The sequence below is a fragment of the Rhagoletis zephyria genome, unplaced genomic scaffold (genome assembly GCF_001687245.7).
Source record: "Rhagoletis zephyria isolate East Lansing unplaced genomic scaffold, Rhagoletis_zephyria_1.1 Rzeph_scaffold_00483, whole genome shotgun sequence".
NCBI lineage: Eukaryota > Metazoa > Arthropoda > Insecta > Diptera > Tephritidae > Rhagoletis > Rhagoletis zephyria.
The window spans coordinates 28686-48970 of record NW_016157567.1 but is presented as its reverse complement, the minus strand read 5'-3'; the positions used below and the strand labels follow the sequence as shown (position 1 = coordinate 48970).

The window sequence follows — 20285 nt, the reverse complement described above, 5'->3', positions numbered from 1 at the left end:
GTAATATTTCTATATTGGCAGTAAGCTAACTTCTCAATGTGTAAGCATTCCGAAATCAAAGCGAGACAGTCTAGTACCATTTTTGTCAATGTATTGTGTACTTGAGTGCCGTTTTTGTATATGTGTTGTGTACATGTATATTTATAAACGTATGTGTTCCTTTTCTTTCGTACGTGTTTATTGATATATCTGTACTGTAGTGTTTTCGGACGGTACTAGCTCTTACTGCCAATATATATAATCCCAATAAGTCTGTTTGTCTCAGTCTTTTATTTGAGCAGCTATCTAAGGTGATTATCGATTATGAAAATATCATACTTTGTGGTGACTTTAACGTAAATGTTCTTGTTCGTGATTCGCTGTGTTCCTCGTTCTTTGATAACGTCTCAAGTATTGGTCGCTCTGTTGTCAACACCACGGTGCCTACTAGGTACAGCAACAACTGTAACCCTAGTATTCTTGACTATTTTGTCGTCTCCGATCGCTCTTCTGTGTTAAGGTTTGATTAGACTTCTTATATTTCTGACCACGATTTAATTTTTTGTTCCCTTGACCATAATTTTAATGTCAGTAAAGCAGAAAAAATACATGCCTATAGGGACTTCCGCTCACTTGACTTGAGTGCTCTATACTTAGAACTAGATAATGTTTATTGGTGTGACTGTTGGTATTATGAGTCCATGAATGATAAACTTGATTTTGTATCTAATTTGTTTTATCTCTTTATAACGCTCACGTTCTACTACGATATGCCAAAACTACTTCGTGTCCATGGTTTACCTCCAAAGTCTTAAGGGCCATACAATTTCGTACCGCAAATGGAAAAGAAGTCGTACTAGCGCAAATTGGGATGCTTTTCGCGCAGCAAGGAATAAAGCCACTTCAATTATTAGAGCTGGAAAGCAGTGTTTCTTTGCAGCCAAGCTGGATCCTTTTCTCCCTTCTGCTACTTTGTGGCGAAATATTAAAAACCTTCGTATAAATTCCAAGAACCAACCTAAGTGTATGTTAAATGTTGATAGTTTGAATGACGCTTTTCTGTGCAGTGCTTCGTCGGATGGGTTACCCATCAAATTTATAAAATTAGTAATGCTTTACATTATAAAACCGTTGACTCATATAATTAACCACTGTTTTACTACAACTTGTTTCCCAAACTTATGGAAAGTTGCCTCTGTTTGTCCTGTTGCTAAAAACAAAAACGCACGTTCCCCGTGTGATTTTCGTCCGATTAGTCTCCTACCTGTTTTGTCGAAAGTGCTAAAGTCCTTAATGTCTGAGCAAATTTCCTCTCACATGTCTACCAAAAACTTGTTATCACCTTACCAATCAGGCTTTAGGAGAGGACATGGATGTTCAACCGCGAAGGTTACAATTATGGACGATTTGCGAATTTCTTTCGACAAAGATCACATATCCCTGCTGTGTTTGCTTGACTTTTCAAAAGCATTTGACTCAGTCGAACATTCACTGCTTTGTTCAAAGCTTTCTTATTACTTTGGTTTTTGTAAAAATGCACTGTCGCTAATGACGAGTTACTTAACGGGTAGAAATCAACGAGTTAAGGTTGGCACGGTAGCCTCGCAGACTAAACCTCTGATGAGTGGTGTTCCCCAGGGGTCCATTTTAGGTCCTCCATTATTTAGTGCCTTTATAAATGATATTTTCTCTACCTGTCAATATGTAAACATGCACGCATATGCAGATGACATCCAGATATATTTGTCCGGGAAAATTAATGATGTGGTCAGACTTAGTTGTAATCTGAACAAGGACTTATGCTCCATCTCTCGATGGGCTGCGAATAACGGCCTTCGTGTCAACCGCCTAAAATCGTATGTTCTGCCTGTCTGCAAAACCAGAATAAGTTTTAGCAGCATTCCATCTCTTTGCCTTGTTAACAATACTTTAAAGCTGGTCGAAAAAATAACTAATTTGGGTTTTGTTATAAATACTAGCCTTAGCTGTGCTGACCACATCAACTCCATCGCGTGCAAAATATATGGCACCCGCATCATATACTCTTATGCTCATTAGAAAAAAACTTGCTCGTCAATTAGTTCTTCCCATCATCACTTACTCTGAGGTGGCTTATAGCAAGCTTGATTCTAGGTCATCTCATAAAATTGATACCTTATTCAATCATATTACGCGTTATGTTTATGGAATTCGAAAGTTTGACCACATATCTGCTTGGAGATGTAGCTTATTGGGCTTTCAGAATTTTTTTTTTTTTTTTTTTTGTTAAATTTTCGATAACGTTTATAAAGTCGGCTTGCAAGACTTTTGGACAATTTTCTAAAAAAGTCAAAATAAGAGGTGTGTGAGAGAGGACAATTGCGGTTGTATGCGCCGAGGTGAGTAAACTGTCGAAGGTAACTCCGAGGATTTTCGGGTTATTCACCGTCGGAATTGGTTCGCCACCGACGTGAATCCGCAGGGTTGTCGTGGATTTCGTAGGACGGAGGGTTAGGCTCCTTGCAGCGAAAAAGCGAGAAATTTCGGAGAGTTAACTGTTTAAACAGCAACGGGGAGAGGACACCCCCTGTGGAGCCCCTGTTTAATTTTGCTCGGTTTGCTGGTTTTGTCTCTGGAAATTACTGATGAATGTCGACCACACAGATAATTCGCCGGCCACTGTTTAAGTCCCTGTGGGATAGGAAACCTCAATGTATTCTAGTAGCGTGGAGTGGCTGACGGCATCAAATACCCTTGACAGATCCAATGCTACGAGGACTGTTCTCTCACAGGGGCGGTTTCGGTTAAGGTCACGAGTTATCTGGGTGTTTATGGCGTTAAGAGCTGTTGTGCTGAGTACTTTACGGAACTTATGCTGATGCCTCGCTGGGGTTGCGTGGTGTGTGTAGTGCGGGAGTAACAAGGCTTCAAGTGTCTTCGCTAAGAAGAAAGTGAGTTATCGGACGACAAGACTCTCCTTTGTGTGTGGTTATTGTTGTCTTGCTCGGGCGAACTCCAGTGTGCTGTGGAAGTGGTCCGATTTACACAGCATGGGCGACGTGGCCACTGCCGGTGAGTTCTTTAGCGCAAGCAAGTGCGAAGGTGGCAGGTATTGCAACTCACCGAGATGGGGTTAGGGTGCAATCGTCTTTGGCATACGAAGCAGCTGTAGGTTTCTGGGCCTGGGTTTGAATCAATGCCAGCCCTGAGCAGAGGTATACGTAGCAAATGTAGCCCCATATGCAAACAACGTTTGAAGCATTTCGCCGAACTAAACGCGGTTAGATCGCCGAATCAATAACCCATGGTAGGTAAAACCCGGTACGTAGAACCGGCTGTCGTGGGAATGCGCAATGTCTGGTAGGAGAGAGTTGTTTTGCCTGTACGCCCCCTGTGTATGCTGCTAATATGCGATTGAGCAGCACTTCCACAGCTGATTAATTTGGCAATTTATTCTCTGCTTGGTACATTTCACCAGATTTGGCATTGTTTACATTTGAATACTTTTGGTTAAGAAAAACGTTTTTAACATATAATTTTATTATATCGGAATGAATAAAGCTGATGCCAGATAAAACTTTGTAACTTTGTGTGACATTTATAACTTTTCCACCAAAGCGCCCGACGCAAAAGGTATACCATAATGAACGCCAAGAAAACCATTTTTTACTTCTTTTTTACTCGTCAAAATTGCTGTGGATTTTACATATTTTGCTTTATAGTCCGGTGAAATTAGACCAAAAATAGGAGTGAAGTTACAAAAATTCCCACCCAGCTGAAAATTGGTAGGATTGTTCATACCACCATCATAAATGAAATCAATAAAGTCCTCATCGATCCGATACCATGATTCAATAACTACAGGTTGTAGCAATCGTACAAAAACAACATTTACCGTTGGTATGAACTCCTTGTATCATCAACATCTTTATCTATTCATATTCGTATGTATATGCATACCCTGCATACCAGGGCTCGAATCTTAACATCCGTTCACGGATCAAAAACGATACGAAAGAAAATTACGTGATACATCAGGCAGTATAAACTAAATGGGACAAAGAGTACGTTCACGTATGTCATAATCCGAAAAATGTGTTTTTACGTGACAATTACAACGATATCGTATGTGACGATTCGAGCCCAGGATTTCATAGAATTCTGAAAGGTTTAACAATTTTTTTTTAAGGAATCGTACAGAAATTTCAGTAGTAGTTCTTGTCAACCGCTTCATATGTTTTTCTTTAAAGATTCCTAAAAGGACCGTAACAAATTTCCGATACTCTTAAAGGTTTCGGGACCATTTGTTTTCAGGGTATATATTTAAGTATAAGGGGATGTATACACGAATATGTACACAAAGCAAAACAGACGATAATTTGACACAAGCGTGCTCATAAGAAGAAGCATAGCTTCAATCAGAGTGTCCAGATTTGGCGATCTCGCGCTCATTTGGCGATTTTCTCCCTTCAAATAAATTTTTTCCAATTATAAAAATATACAAAACTTAGTTTTCCACGATAATTTACAGAAGAGGCTAATGAACTGCGTGATAAACTTAACTTAAGAAGCATATTAAAAGACTATCACAAATGTTTAATCACCCTAATAGAAGAACTTTTGTAAGATTACCTAGTCAATTAAATAAAAAATCTTCGATTTTGTCACCAGAAAAGTGTGTGCATCACAAGAGGGCGAGTTTCAGGGACCTGCCAATTCACTGTTTGACTTTGAAGGAAAAAAAAGCAGCGGAAACTGAATATTTAAATCTTTTAATTTCCCATGGAATAACTTTTCTCAGAACCATTCCATCCGACTATGAAGAATTTTGGATAATTACATACGGAGTGAAAACCGCAACAGACAAAATGTTTGGAAATATAAGTAAATTCATACTATTACCCACATGATTTCTTGAGCGCGTTTTTTTTCGTAATGAATTCAACAAAAACTAAGATTCGAAATGCGATGAGGTTGGAAAGCCTTAATTCAATAGTTCGAATAAAGTGTTATATGTAGGCTAATAGTTTCTGCTGCAAAACGTTTCAAATATCAAACAGTATGTTATCAAGGTTGAATAGCTCAATGATAACAACAGAAACGTAAATCATTCAGACACTACAAGCGATTTTGAAGAAATTGTGGAAATAGCTGATCTCGCCTATTATAGGTTTTTTCAATTGCAAAATGTGTTGAAACAAATACTTTTAAAAAGTATGCGTATTTTTAAAGAAAATTGTTTGTACATCACTATTATATAAGTGATTTGTGTTATTTTATTACCCTCTGAAGGTATTATATTCTTTTTTGGTTTTAAAAACTATATTATAACATGATCTCACTTTTAAAATACATAAAATATTTGTTAAATCGAATTCATGAATTTTATTTAAAACAAAAATTGGCGATTTTTTTCAGAAATTGTGCCTTTTTAAACACCCTGGCTTCTATCGCTATCACCTGTAATTGATACGCCTTGATACGATACCTGGAAAAAAGGTTACTCGGGGTCAAAGGTCACAAAAACGGGGTTTTCGCGATTTTCAGCAAAACGGTAAGTTTATACAAAAATTGTAGATCAGATAATTATCTATAATAAATGTCTTAATACTTTTTGTTTTTCCGATATAACGATTCAAAAAGTTGCAAGAGTTGTAATGGTCATAATATGCACACGTTTCCACGCCACCTTTGTTGTACTTATATTATATTATGCCGATTACAACTCTTCCAACTTTTTGAATCGTTATACCTCGGAACCGGTGGCTCTTAGGAAAAAAAGTATTTAGACATTTTTTATAGATAACACTGGATCACAAATTTTAATTTGGTTTTTGTTCTCCAGATGCCACTATCCATTGCCTACGTAGAATTGCTCGGTGATTCCGAAAATCGAGTTAATTTTTTTATGGATACGTTTTCGGGATATTTGCAATTTACCGTTATTCAGCTTACAGCAAAAATTGGTTCCTTTTAATCACGTATATCTTACGAACCAATTTAAAAATCTTAAATATATCACTTTCCGATAGCGCTTATAGTTTATGAAAAATTAATTAATCATTCCAGCTTTTTTTATTTTTTTTTATGAAAAAATGAAAAAAATCAGACTTCAACAGAGGAAAAATTTGAAAAATAACATGTTCTGTGCCAATTTTGGCATTTGTACTAAAGCCCGTTCTGTTACAAAAAAATCAAGTTACTGATGAAGAAAATCGATGGATAAATACGAAATATGAGTGGTCAAATGAAAATGCGCAAAGATTTTTTGTATGAAATATGAGCAGTAAAGCGTGTTACTCATACGCCACGCACACCCGAACTTCCAACTTTTTAAATCGTTATATCTCCGGCACGGTGGCTCTTAGGACAAAAAGTATTTAGACATTTGTTATAGATAATTATCTGATCTACAATTTTTGTCTAAACTAATTTTATGATTAACTTATCGTTTTGCTGGAAATTGCGAAAACCCCGTTTTTTTACCGTTGGCCCCGAGTAACTTTTTTTCCAGGTATCGGATCGATGAGGACTTTTTAGATTTCATTTATGATGGTGTTTTGAACAATCCTGCCACATTTAAGCTGGGTGGGAATTTTCGTAACCTCGAGTGTCTAAATTGACCGGACTGTTAAAAATATCAGCAATATAATGAAATTTTTTGTGTCTACCCGAAAAATCGAATTTGGACGAAACATAATAGATATCAAACCGGCTGATTGTCAAAGCGCGGCAAAAGATGGGAGTCGGCCAGCTTTTCGCTTCGCGCCGCAGCTTCAACAATCTATAAGGCATGCTTTGTGCATTTTCATAAAATGTAACTTCTTCTTTTTTGGCGCTGTAACCGCCTAAGCGATTTTGGCCGAGTTCAGCAAAGCACGCCAGTCGTTTCTCCTCTGTGCTAACTGACGCCAATTGGAAACGCCAAGTGAAGCCAAGTCCTTCTCCTCCTGATCTTTCCATCGCAGTGGGGGCCTCCCTCTTCCTCCGAGTTGAATACTTTTAGAGCTGGAGCGTCGGTGTCCATTCGAACGACATGACCAAGCTAGCGGAGCCGCTGTATTTTAATTCGCTGCACTATGTCCATATCGTAGTAAAGCTCATACAGCTCATCGTTCCATCGTCTGCGGTACTCGCCGTCGCCAACGCGTAGAGGCCCGTAAATCTTCCGCAAAATCTTTCTCTCAAACACTCCAAGAGCCGCCTCATCGGATCTTGTCATTGTCCATGCTTCTGCGCCATATACCAGCACGGGCATGATGAGTGACTTATAGAGCGTGGTTTTCGTATGTCGAGAGAGGACTTTACTCCTTTAAACGCCAGGACACCAGGTGGTTGATTTATAACGAATAAATGCCAAGTTTATTAACAAGTCATAGAATTAACAAATATAGTTAAGTTGAATGGAAACAATAAAGTATATTGATAAAAGATTAAATTGTATAAAGTGAAAGTGCTTCTTTCATAGTACGCCTTGCACTCGTACGTATGACTTCGTTCGTTGCTCGTTTAACACTGTCCTTCCTTTACCGACTGTGACAGCTCGGCCTCTCCTGACATCTCGTCGTTCCAGGACGAGTCACTATCGTCATCTTCGATGTCCAGCTCAGGGCTGGTGGCGCCCCATGGCTTCAGGTGATCAACTGACAAGACATTACAATAGCGACGCAGTGTCACCGTGGTATCGGGCAAGTCCTCGATGATGTACCGGTCGTAGTTTAGGACTCTGGTCACCTGGTATGGACCCTTGTACACAGGATCCAGCTTGCGAGATTCACCAGTGGCACTTGGAACGTAATCCACCACAACCAAATCTCCAATCTCGTACTTATGCGGCGCCTGATGCCGTTTATCATAGCGTTCTTTCCACTTATTCCGTTCGATTTGGATGTTAGATGCTGCCTCTGTTTGCTTCTCCTCCATATCGGATACGTGGACCTCTTCATCATGAATGGCTTGGACCATTCGGTTATACGTTACATTGGATGGTTGTCAGACATTCGTCCCATAGTTTATTATCTTTCACCATGCATCGTACAGCGTTCGTTAGTCTTAACGATGCGTTCCGCTTGTCCGTTGGCTCTCGGAGTTCGCAAGGCTGTCTTCACGTGCTGAATACCTCGTCGTTCCACAAATGCCTCGAATTGCTTTGATGTGAAAGCCGTGCCACGGTCTGACGTGATGCGCAGGCGTTGTCCGAAGACCGACATCATCTCTTCCATCGCTTTGATGATGGGCTGACTCTTGGTGTTCCTGGCAGCTTTCAGCATCACATACTTACTAAACCCGCAAACCATAACCAGGATGTAAACATTTCCAGATTTACTTCTGGGAAACGGACCCACATGGTCGATGTAAATATACCTGAATGGGATCGGCAAGACGCTTGCCACATGTAACTGACTCTTCTTTTTACCTCCCTTCACCTTATTTAGACAGCACTCCTCACAGCCTGCAATGTACGATTTGACGTAACGGCGCATTCTTGGGAACCAAAAGTGTTTTCTCACGCGTTCTAGGGTTTTCTCCAACGCGAAGTGTCCTGCATCGTCGTGACTTGCTTTCGTTACTCGCCATCTGACTCCTTGTGGGACAACCAGTTTGTATTGTCCATCAATCGTCCGGAACAATCGCTTATTCCTTAGCTCGTAGTCCGCTTTAACCTGCTTCATGACATCTACAGCTTCCTCCCCATTAAGGATTGCACATAGTCGTCTGATTTTCTCGTCTTTACGTTGTATGGATGTCACCCAATCCTCTGGCTCCATGTCCTTACTGACAGCTAGAACCTTGTCTGCAACTGTATCCGGCTGTGTTGGTGATTCGGCTGGTAGTCTGCTCATGGCATCAACGTGCTGCATGTTGACACCCGGTCGGTGTTCGCATGAGAAATCAAATTCCTGCAGGCGTAGCCACCATCTTGCTACCCGTGGTCGCAGTGGCGTGACCTTCTTCGTCGTAACTACGGCGTTACATTCGGTTCGTACCACAAACGTCGTGCCCAGAAGGTAGACTCTGAACCTTTCCAGTGACTCCACAATTGCCAGTACCTCCAATTCATGGCTTGCATATCGTGATTCGGCTGAGCTACAACGCTACTTCCAACCTTCCTTCTCCAGCTGTAGCTAGACTCCTGATACTCCCACCGCACTTGCATCGGTGTGTAGCTCATGCTGCTTCCCTGGATCGAACATGACCAGAACTGGTTGCGTAGTTAAAACTTCCTTTAGTCTTGCGAACGATTGTTCTTGTTCTTCCGATCACTCGAACTTTGCTTTCTTCAACAATGTGGCCAGTGGCTTGGCTATGAGACCGTAGCCTTCGACAAATTTCCGGAAATATCCGGTTAATCCCAGGAACTGCCTTACTTCGGTCGTTGATCGTGGTCGTGGGAAGTCTCTGATGCTTTTTGTTTTCCCTTCCCCGGGCTGCGCACCATCTGCACTCACGATATGTCCCAGGAACTGGATCCTAGTTGCCAGAAAGTTACATTTCGATGGCCGCAATGTAAGTCCGGATTCTTTGACCGCTTTCAAAAACTCGAACAATACCTCAATGTTTTGCTCCACCGTCTTCGTTGCAATTATAACTTCGTCGACATAGCTTACAATCTTGTCGCGATGCTTTAGACCTCTTACCATCTTTGTGATCATTTCTTGGAACACCATTGGAGCGTTGCGTAGACCAATGTCATCACATTATGCTCAAATAAGCCCTCTGGTGTCAAGAACGCTGGGAATCTGGTAGTATCCTGCTGTCATGTCCAGCGTCGTGAAGACCATGTTTCCTACCAGTTTTGCTAGTTGTTCTTCAACAATAGGCATCGGAAAGTGTTTTTTCGTCGTTACCGCGTTGAGAGCACGGTAATCAACACATAGGACTTCTTCACTAGAATAACGGGTGCCGCGTGTGGTGATGAACTTGGTCTAATAATGCCATTATCCAGTAGATCGCTGATAATCTTTGCTAGTACTGGACGTTGATATAGCGGAACCTGGTATTGCCTTCCCATTACCGGTTGATCTGTGGTCACGAGGATCTCCATCTGTGTTGTCTTACATCGTCTAGTTCAGTCCAACTTTCCGTGAAGCAACTTCCGTATTGCTGTAGAATGCTTCTCACCCCTTGAATGTCTGCTTCGTCCAAATATTCGTTGATTATGAAAGATGATTCACTTTGCTGATGCACTTGCATTACGCCTGACTCGATGGTTAATCTACAATTTCCTTTGCGTAATACACCTCTACCAATTACTATATCATAATGCATAACCTTATCTGGGACGATATGGCACGGGGTCAATATCGTAGCTCCATCAACGACTAACTCTGCATCGACGACCTCTGTACTGGCTATGACTGCCCCGCCGAAGCCTGCGAGTTGCTTGATAGAAGATGTCCGTGTCGCCTCTTCAGGAACTTTTAATACTGCGATAAGCGAAACATCATTACCAGTGTCGATAAACCCTCTTAACTTCTTGCCGTTCCATACAACATCTTTGCTAGCTGCATTGGTTGTTTGCTTGGAGTCCTCCACTAAGTTTGCGACCGTTGGTCTCTCGCTTCAAGCCCCAACTTATTGCCCTTGCTGCATTTGGGCTTCCGTTGCGGTTGTGGGCATTATGCCGCGATATGCCCATATTGGTTACAGTTGAAACACTTCACTGGCCTCCTGTCCATCGTCGCTCTGGAACCTGCCTCGCTTGTACTCTTTTCTTCACTCGAATTTACCCTAGGCTGTGTCGGACCGACGGCCATACCCTTCAGTGAGCGTAGTAAAGCATCATGATGCAATAGTACAAGGTGGTATCAGTTGTGACAGCTCGATTTGACACTTCCTTAGCTCAGTAGAATAAGAAGAAAAACGGGAAGAAATGAATCCCCATTTGGGGGAAAAATATAAGATTTCATATTTTCCACTAAACAAAATTAGCTTTTTTATAGTATATTCGCAATGAAATGAAATAAAATAAGATATAATACCTTTTTGAGAAAACAAAATGTGTATACAGAGAAAAAATAACAAAAATTCAACTATATAATTAGGCGAAAAATTGTTAAACAAGTAACACTGTTTCAGCTAAGGCAGTCAATATGGCGGAATTAGAGCGAGAAGTTGCCAACCGATAACGCCTTGTATTATTGCATCATGGGAAATCATTGCATGTTGGTAACTTAAGGGCTAGTAGTGTGCGTGATAACATCGCATCGTTCAAGCCTGATATGACGTATGCATTAATTGACTCCTCGTCCATCTTACCTCGTCGACCCATACTCAACATCACATAATAATATTCTTCAAACGTTTCACGTGACTGTCATTTCCGTTGACATATTGCGGTGCACCTGTGCTGACGTCATCGATGCTGGAAAATCACGTTCAAACGCTTGAACAAAATCCAACCACGATTGGAAAACCTCTTGCAAAACTAGCCATTCCTTGGCGACACCTTCTAGCTTAGATTGCGCAGCTACTAGTCTCTTGCTCTGTCAAATCGTATGCCCTGCGTAACTGTGTTACCTTTTCGATGAACACTTCACTGCTTAAGTTATTCTTCAACGGATCGTACTCCGGCATGAGCGCATAAATTTCGCGTAGACTATTAGGTCGAATCTGCAAATGCTTGGGTTGTTCCTCGTGTTAATAGTTGCGTTCCAGATGCTTCACGATTTGCAGGTTTTTACAGGAAGTCGTTCCAGGTGACCACCTCCCATAAGGTTTATTAATGGAGAAAACAGCTGTTCCTGCAAATCGTGAATTTCGTGAAGCATCTGGAACGCAACTATTGTTGGCACTCCGTTTCCAACCAAACTCTTTGTGTTGAAAACTTTACACTGCCTCTCTGCTACAACTTCAGTAACGACTGCCGTATCGACATGCGTGCCGCAACTTTAAGCGCGATCCCGTACGAGTTCGGACTGGTCAGAAATAGTCAGAATCAGTCAGATTTTACGGGAAATCGATCCCGCACTCGGTTCTCTGACTATTGAGAGGTCAAAAAAGAGAGTAAATACGGTTCTCTCTCTCTGTCAGAAGTTACCAGTTTTAGCCGAGAATTTTTTGCTGGTAAATTCTGGTAAATGTGTCAAACGATCAGCTGTAGTGTGTTTGGCAACCAAATTGTAAACAAAAGAAAAGTGCACTCTGCTAATTCATGTTGAGAAGTATTTAATTACTTGTTTAAGTGGATTCTAATGAATTTGAAAGTATTTTTGGTTATTTACATGTGTGAGCTGAGTGTGTTTACATACAAAATAAGTAAAAATTTACAACCAAAATTTGGAGGTTATGTTGAAGTTGACAGAAGTTACCATTCGCTCTCGCTCTGAGCGAATTTTTATTTTTTGACAGTTTTACTAGTCCGAGTCCGAGGAATACGGGATTGCACCTTTTGTTTGCTTTGCTCTTCTTTGAACGAGTGGCAACTCCGTGTCGATATTATACGTTTATCGGCACTTAAGCTGAAATTAGTCGAGAACGCAGAACGTATACTTAAACGCAGTCTGTATACGCAGAATTTTGTCGATTACTGGAGCCCTCGGAGTTGCTTACTACACTGTTGCCACTCATCAATACCTTTTCATAAACTTACCCTTTCAACTACAATTTCTCGTGCTATAATAGATTTTAGCTAAATATAAACTACTTAGTTTTCAACAAAAACCTTATTCAATAGTAAATTTCAAATATTTTAAACATATTTTGAATAGGAACTTATATCTTTTTTACCATCTGTAAAACTGACGAAGTGGCAACCATCTAAAGAAGGAGAAACCAGCTGACACGGAAAAATCTAAATTCCGCAGATTTCTGCGCTACGGGCTACAACCATGGCTACAACTACAGAAAAATTCTGCGGTGTTGAGTTTTCATTTACATGGCGCTTTGGTAAGACAGATCGTGTCAACTGACTCGGGTTTACGTACCGGTACGTTCTTGACTAATTTCAGCTTTATCTTTTCCTTCGTTCTTCTCTGCAACTTGAGCGATTCACCGTCTAATTTGTTGAGGCAACGTTTCTTAGAATACTGTTTTCCCTTGTTTCACATTCAACGGCTGTCTTTCCTTCCCGTCTCCTCTGCAACTTCTTATGCAGACTTTTGTAGGCTGTGAGAAACAATCTCACTTCTGAGGTGTAAACGCCAGGACACCAGATTTTGCTTAGTAACTTTTCTCTCTTTTTCGTTGTATGTAGTACACCTACTTATAAAATTTGAAATAAATAATTCAAAAAGGTCTTATTTTTTTTTTGTTTATTCTTGAACATATGTTTATGATCAGCTGATTTTCTTACTTTCAAGTGTTCGCAGAAATTTTCACCTCTAACACATGTTGCCCTTTCTATTTGCCCTATTGTGATGAAAATTGTTTAGGTACGAGAACGCAAAACCTGTGAAATTTTTCTAAAACTTCTAATAGTTTTGAGTACGAGTACACTACTATCATCTAGGAAACTTTTATAAATTTTAACTGAAATAAGAAAAATCTTCCATCTTTGCAAAAATCCATGCGCAAGCGCTAAATCGATTTCGCGCAAATATTCATTTTTCGCGAAACAGGCATGCCAATTGACCAAACCCGGTTTATGCCTCCGCAAGCAGGCCCTCTGCCCATTGCTTGTCTGATTTCTGCTTCTCTTTTCGTTTTCATTTTTATTTTGCACTTTGATTTACTTACAAGCGTTTGAAACGCTAAAATGTAAATAGAAACTAATCATTTTTGTATGCCATTTTATCATACTCACGCATTTTAGCATTTATTATATATTTTTTCTGAAGGTTGTATACATACTATACATATATAACTAAGTTTAAAAATTACTTTTTATGGGAAAAGATATTAAAATGTTCAGGGCAGCAGGCTTAATATTCTTTTCTATTAATGTCTCTGTTTTGTCTAGTTAGTTTTTAACTTTTTGCTGTGGCCTCCTTTGTTAAATGGCGCTGGTCTCTTTCTGTTCTGATTTCTCAGTATAGATTGTTTCCTCTCCGAATATGGCTCCAAAAATATCAATTGTCCTCGGATATATGTTTCATTTAATAAGAAAGCTTTACAAAAGCTTTCAGTATCTTCGAATTTTACTGTAGCAAAGCCACCCAGTACATTTACACTCTCGATTGGACCCGTCGAAGCAAATATCTCGCGAATTTCGTTTTCAGTCACACCTAAAATATTTTATATAAATATAAATTCATATACATAACAAAGTGTCACAAATTATATTTGAACTCGTCGCCCCTAAAACTCTATACATGATCTATTAATCTCTAAAACAGAGCTGGGCAGCTTCGACAGAGAATTTTTGTAGTGTGCGAGAAATTGATGTCACTGTGTGCGTGCGAACAAGTCGTGTGGTTGAATGAAGCTTTCGCTGCCTTCTAAAGCAGAGCGTGTATGTATACGCGAATATGCCCGCCGGGCAGGCGCTAGGTGCAATTTTATTTAAAGTTTGCACAGAGGATCGAAAATGATAAATCTGTTCTCTCAAAGATCATTAGTTTAAAATAATAATAATAATAATAGATTGGCGCTTACACATATGTTAGTGTTTGGCCGAGCTTCTCCTCCGATTTGTGGCGTGCGCCTTGATGTTGTCACACAAAGCGGAGGGACCTACAGTTTTACGCCGACTCCGAACGGCGATTGTATTTTTATGAGAAGCTGTTTTTCATGGCTGAAATACACTCGGAGGTTTGCCATTGCCTGCCAAGGGACGACCGCTGTTAAGAAAAACATTTTTCATTAGTTTAGCTAGAGCATTTTGGAATAGAACAATACTTTCTTACTTTGGAACAGTGGACATTAAATAGAGTATACCAAATAATCCTGGAAGTTGCCCAGGACTTGAGTATTATAAACCACACCTATAATAGCGCAATTATGCAAACTACAAAAAACTACAATCTTCCCACTCGTAATGCAGATAAACGGGATTGTATTTTAGGAGATATTGAACACCATCAAAACAGTTCGCAGTCTTCAAAATTAACAATTTGATCAAAAAATTACAAAAGCGTGTTAAACTCAATCATTATATTATGTAAGTAATCTAGTAGTTTTGGAGTGAAGGGCTAAAAAAATATGTATGCATATTTAATGACATAAATTTAATTGGAATGATTTGAACAGATACAAAAAACCTTCATAGTTTCAAATACTTTCACGTTGTTTTTGTTATTATGACCCCAGGCGGCGCTGGACTGGAATGGCGACCGCCTACATTACTTATTCCAGTTATTCAACGGACTCATGTTTTAGTGGCAAGGAAGCACTATCATGAAAAGTAAATCGAAATTCCAGTTATTGGCATGAAATTCCATTGGTTTATGGCATATCCGTAGCACAATTGTACGATGTTCAATTCCTCCAACATTAAAGGCTTGGGTGGAGCTGCAGCTCCAAAAACATTGTAGATAATACTATTTAAAAGTTTTCATTAAATCAGTTAAAAAAAAACAATGTAAACAGCCCTATATAGAACCTAATATCTATGGAATATAAAATCTTCTTAAATGTTAAGCAACATTTTAAATTTACATTAAATTCTTTGCTTACCAGGTTTGACATTTTGAATAAATACAGTAGTTTTGTGCTTAGGTGTGATCACCTTATACTCTTCGATTTCTAGGTCAAGACCCTGTGAGCTGGAACCATTTAATTTTAAAGCCTTCTTGGCACCTTTCTCATCCTTAAATGTTATAAATGCCAAAACGTTCTTTTTGCACAAAATAGAAGTGGATTCGATTTCTCCACATTTAGAGAAAATTGAATCCAATTTTGCAGGATCAATACTTTCTGTAATTATAAGAGATATAGTATATTGTAATAAAGCTTCTTATATTTTACTGTACCTAAACTCTGATTATTTTTTATTAGGATAGTGCGTTGAGGGTCCTTTGTCACTTCTTTCACTTGTTGATCACTCTGAAGTACCCAAATGTTCATTCCATTAAGAACTGAGTTATGTAGTTTGGTTGCAGCCGCAATTGAAGATTCATCTTCAAAACAAACAAAACCATACGAATGTTGGTGTCGGGAAAACACATTCACACTCTCAATTTCACCGCATTCAGCAAAATGCTCCCGCACTTGATCTTCAGTAGTACCAGATTTCAAACTTTTAATATACACAGTGCGCGACTTGCTTTCTTGAATTTTGCGTTTTTTATCTTCAATTGCTGTCTGCTTTTCTTCAGAAGCCTTTTGTTTACTTTCGGCTTTCTTAACTTTTTTTGGATTTGGTGTTTGAACGTTTACATTTATTGTTACACCCTTTACTTTTGCGTTATTATCTGTTGCTGCTTGTGCGGCTTCTGCTTCTTCAGGTGCCGTATATGCAATGTAAGCGACGCTACTAACTGGGCCATGAATGTTATGGATTGTATGCAAAGTACCATACTTTGCAAAGATTTCCACAAGGTCGATTTGCTTATATTCTGTAAAGGTATATAATTACATTATATCATATTATCATTATATCAGGTACTTCAGGATTTGCAGGGATTTGCAGGAATTTACAGGAAACAATGGCGTTACTATCATATAAAGCACCAATTGCATTTTTATGCAAATTATCACGGGTTTTTACACGAAAATCTCTTAGGATGTTGAAGGAGGGTTAATTTAACTAAAGCTTTTTTTTCGGATACTTAAGTACCCTTTCCAAAAGGATATCTATACCTTCTATATATATTATACACGAAGGGATTTTTGGGATGTCAAATTAAAGGGCTTGCTCTGTAGATGTGCAAACTGGTTTTAGTATTTCGAACAGTTGCCACCTGTTAAAAAATGTAATTCCAAATATTTAATAATCAATCCGCTCCGTTCGTTCAATTTTCAAAACTGAGGAATCAAATTAAAGAGCTTGAGCTATAGATGTGCAAAAAGGTTTTACTTTTTCGTCGAGTTTCCACCTTTGAAAAATTACGTTCTAATTATTTAAAAAGTTAAACCATGATACAAGTTTCATGTAATGACATTCGTTGTTGTTGTTAACCATTTGACTTTTAATAAAATTATGACATTTCATCAAATTCATGCTATCTGATCACTTGAAGAAATATTTTTTTTTTTAAGCAGAAGATTTTATCAGTACATTCAAAGATGTGGAATATGATGAACTAGAAAATTATGCCGGCTACATGATTTCGAAAATGGGGTTGACGATAGGTTTCAGAAAGCATGAAGAAAGTGTATACTTACATATCGTCGCTTAGAGTACAAAACCGCGTATCGTCGTTCTGCAAAACCGCGTAACTGAAATTTTTTGCCAAAAATTGGATTTGCTCACACAAGCTCTTGGCTTACGCCTTATCCATTCGTCCTGAAATGCGATTTCTTTGTAAAAAAGAGAACCATTTTGAAATATGGGTGTTTTTACTCTACAAAATAATTTATGCAACCTCACATACGCAGTTGTGCATTTTGTTGGTACACGGTTTCGTACTTTAAGCGAAGATCTGTTAGTTGTTTATCGAAGGGCGGACTGTTCAAGCCGACTTCAGGTGTTTTGCATAAATTAAAAATTTGTGAAATTTAATGATGATGCGCTAATCACAGGGCCAAATTTTTTGCAAAATCTTATGAGAAATTTAAAAGTAAATTTGAACCGAAATATAAAAAGGTTTTATTTGGGAAGAACATTTTTAAGGATTCGATTTTTAAATCCCAAGATTGCATTCAAAATAAAAAAACAAACAAATAACAGAATAATGGGCGCGTGGTTTTTATTACAAAATGAAAATGACAATTACGATGAAGTTTCCTTTAACAGTTTACATTTGAAATATTTTTAATAAAAAAAGGTGCGAACCACGTAAGTAAAAGAAGTACCAAGCACTGATAATGGTTTTTGATTTCAAATGTTATTACATTGGTATAAATATGGGAAAGAAAATACTCAGAGTTATTGTTTTAATATTATCAAAGTGGCAAGGCCGTTGAGTATACTTACAATTTATGAAACTTCAAAAGTTTTATTATCCGTCTAAGGTTGTTTATTGAAACTACCTTCTTTTTTACCTTCCTTTTATTAGCTCGGGATGTAACTATGCAATATTGATGCGCCTAAAAGATGCAGCGATTTCTATTCTCAAGTTCATACCTGATGACAGTACGAATGGCAATTATAATAGGAAGGTTCTAGTTTTTTAAACTATAATTTTATTGTATCATGAGTTAAGCCAATTATTACAAAATGATTATCAATCGAAATGGTTTTAAAAACTTTGTTTATCAACTTAACTGTAAGAAAGTTGCCACCTGTTTAATAAATTAAATTCAAATTGAATTAAAATTACGTAATAGAAATATCTATCACCATATGGGCGCCAGACGAAGAGAGTTAAGAAGGTTAGTAAATATTTTGAAGAGGGTTGCCACCTGTTTAATAAAGTAAATTCAACTTGAATTAAATTTAAGTAATAGAAATATCTATCACCATATGGGCGCCAGACGAAAATAGTTGGTTTATAAATACTTGAAGAGGGTTGCCAGCTGCTTGAAAAGCCGAATTTAGTTAATTTATACGCAATAAATCATTAAAATATGTCAAATGCAAGAGTGTTAAAAAATCTGTAATTTGAACACTAAGCATATTTTTGAGGTGTTTAAAGAGGGTTGTCACCCGTTTAAATAGTTAAATTAAAATTATTTGGTAAGTTAAATGAATTACTATAATATTGGAATCAATCGAAATGTGTTTGAAAGGGTTTAAAAAATCAAAATCTTAATTCATCAGTTAAAAAAATATGTATCTATTTATTTATTTAGTCTAATAACGAAGTAATGTTTTTACAGACATAAGAGGATATTAAATACAGAGACAACAATTATAAGAGAAAAGAATAAAAGTCAATCAAAAATCATTATATTAAGATAAATATTTTTCGAGTCATCTATAATTATTATTCAAAGACTTATATTATAAAATTATCAGAAAGATAAATATTTTTAAGTCTTCAAGGATTTTTATTTTAAGAGCTTTATTATAAAAGTTTTTTCATAATAATTATCATTGAGTATTTTTAAGTCTTCAAAGACTTTCATTTTAAAGACTTATATTATAAAAGTATTTTCATAATAATTATGAGCACGAAAAAATTTTTTAAGTCTACAAAGACGGGACTTGTTCAGGCGCATTTCCGGATTAGTTGGGGACCTGTTCGGGCTTAGGGTGGGACCAGTTCGAGATTAGTTGGGAAGTAGTTTGGGGACCCGTTCGATACATAAAAAATTTTTTGGCACTCATAATTATTATTTATTTAATTTAATTTAATATTATATTGAAAACATTAGTGCATTAAGATGTAATCTTAACTTGCACAATGATACAAACAAATTGCAAGAAATAAAATAAAAAGTACAGATAATAATTAATATTACAATATAGATTAAGGTAATGTGTACGTTGAATTACAAATCATATATTCTAAAATAAAACAAAGGTAAGTGTTATATTCGAAAGCACACGCGTTGTAGTTAAGAGTAGATGAGAGACTGACTTTATTGAAAGAATAGAACTAAAACTAAGTATACAAAATGAGAATTAATTTGATGATATGAATGTGGTTTTACATGTGTATGTGAACATATTTTGAGTGGAGCTTATTTAGAGTATGCATACATATACAACAATATGAATATATATTTTGGAGTGAAATAAACTTTACATAGATATCAGTAAGCTTATAACGACTATTCTTGATCACGCTTGGAAGAAAAAAAGTTAAATATGAGTTTTTTGAAGTTGCCTATGTGCAACGCGTTCTTCAAGGACAGTGGAAGGGAGTTCCAGAGCCTTACCGCATTAATAAAAAACAGTCTTGAAGTGCATAAATAGTTAAATCTCGGAAGAATAAGACCTGACGAACGTGTACTCTTGGAGAACTTAAGTTTATTGTACAGATATTCCGGGCTCTTCGTGATAAATAATTTGAACATAAAAATGCAATTACGCGCGTTCAGAAAATTTTGTAAATCACAGCCAAGTATAGAATTACGCATAGATGAGGGATGATCGTATTTCTTTAAACCAAATACATACCTTGTGGCAGAGTAAATGGCGATATTCAATTTTTGGAGTGAATGAGAGTCTAATTTGCCGTAGACGATTTCAAAGTACGTGATATAAGGAACAATTAAACTTGTAATTAACTTTTTCTTAGTGGCTACCGGTACATAAGGTGAAGTTACTCTAAGACATCGTAGAGTAAAAAATATTTTACTCACAACTTCATTAACATGATCATCACACGCAAGTCTAGAGTTAATAACGAAACCCAAATTCCTGGCTTTGTCAACTAATTTAAGCTGGTTGGCACCAA

At 37.8% G+C, this 20285-nt stretch overlaps 1 protein-coding gene across 1 annotated transcript in view; it reads right to left on the bottom strand.

The window, feature by feature from the left end:
• Positions 1-13674: 13674 nt before the first annotated feature.
• Positions 13675-20285, bottom strand: part of mod (modulo) — a 10927-nt gene continuing 4316 nt past the window's right edge. The window contains exons 2-4 of the mRNA XM_017611935.1: positions 15810-16394; positions 15514-15753; positions 13675-14123 (exon numbers count right to left, since the gene is read on the bottom strand). Of these exons, the coding sequence (XP_017467424.1) occupies positions 13855-14123; positions 15514-15753; positions 15810-16394 (1094 nt within the window). The 3' untranslated portion in view covers positions 13675-13854. The remainder of the gene's footprint in view (positions 14124-15513; positions 15754-15809; positions 16395-20285) is intronic.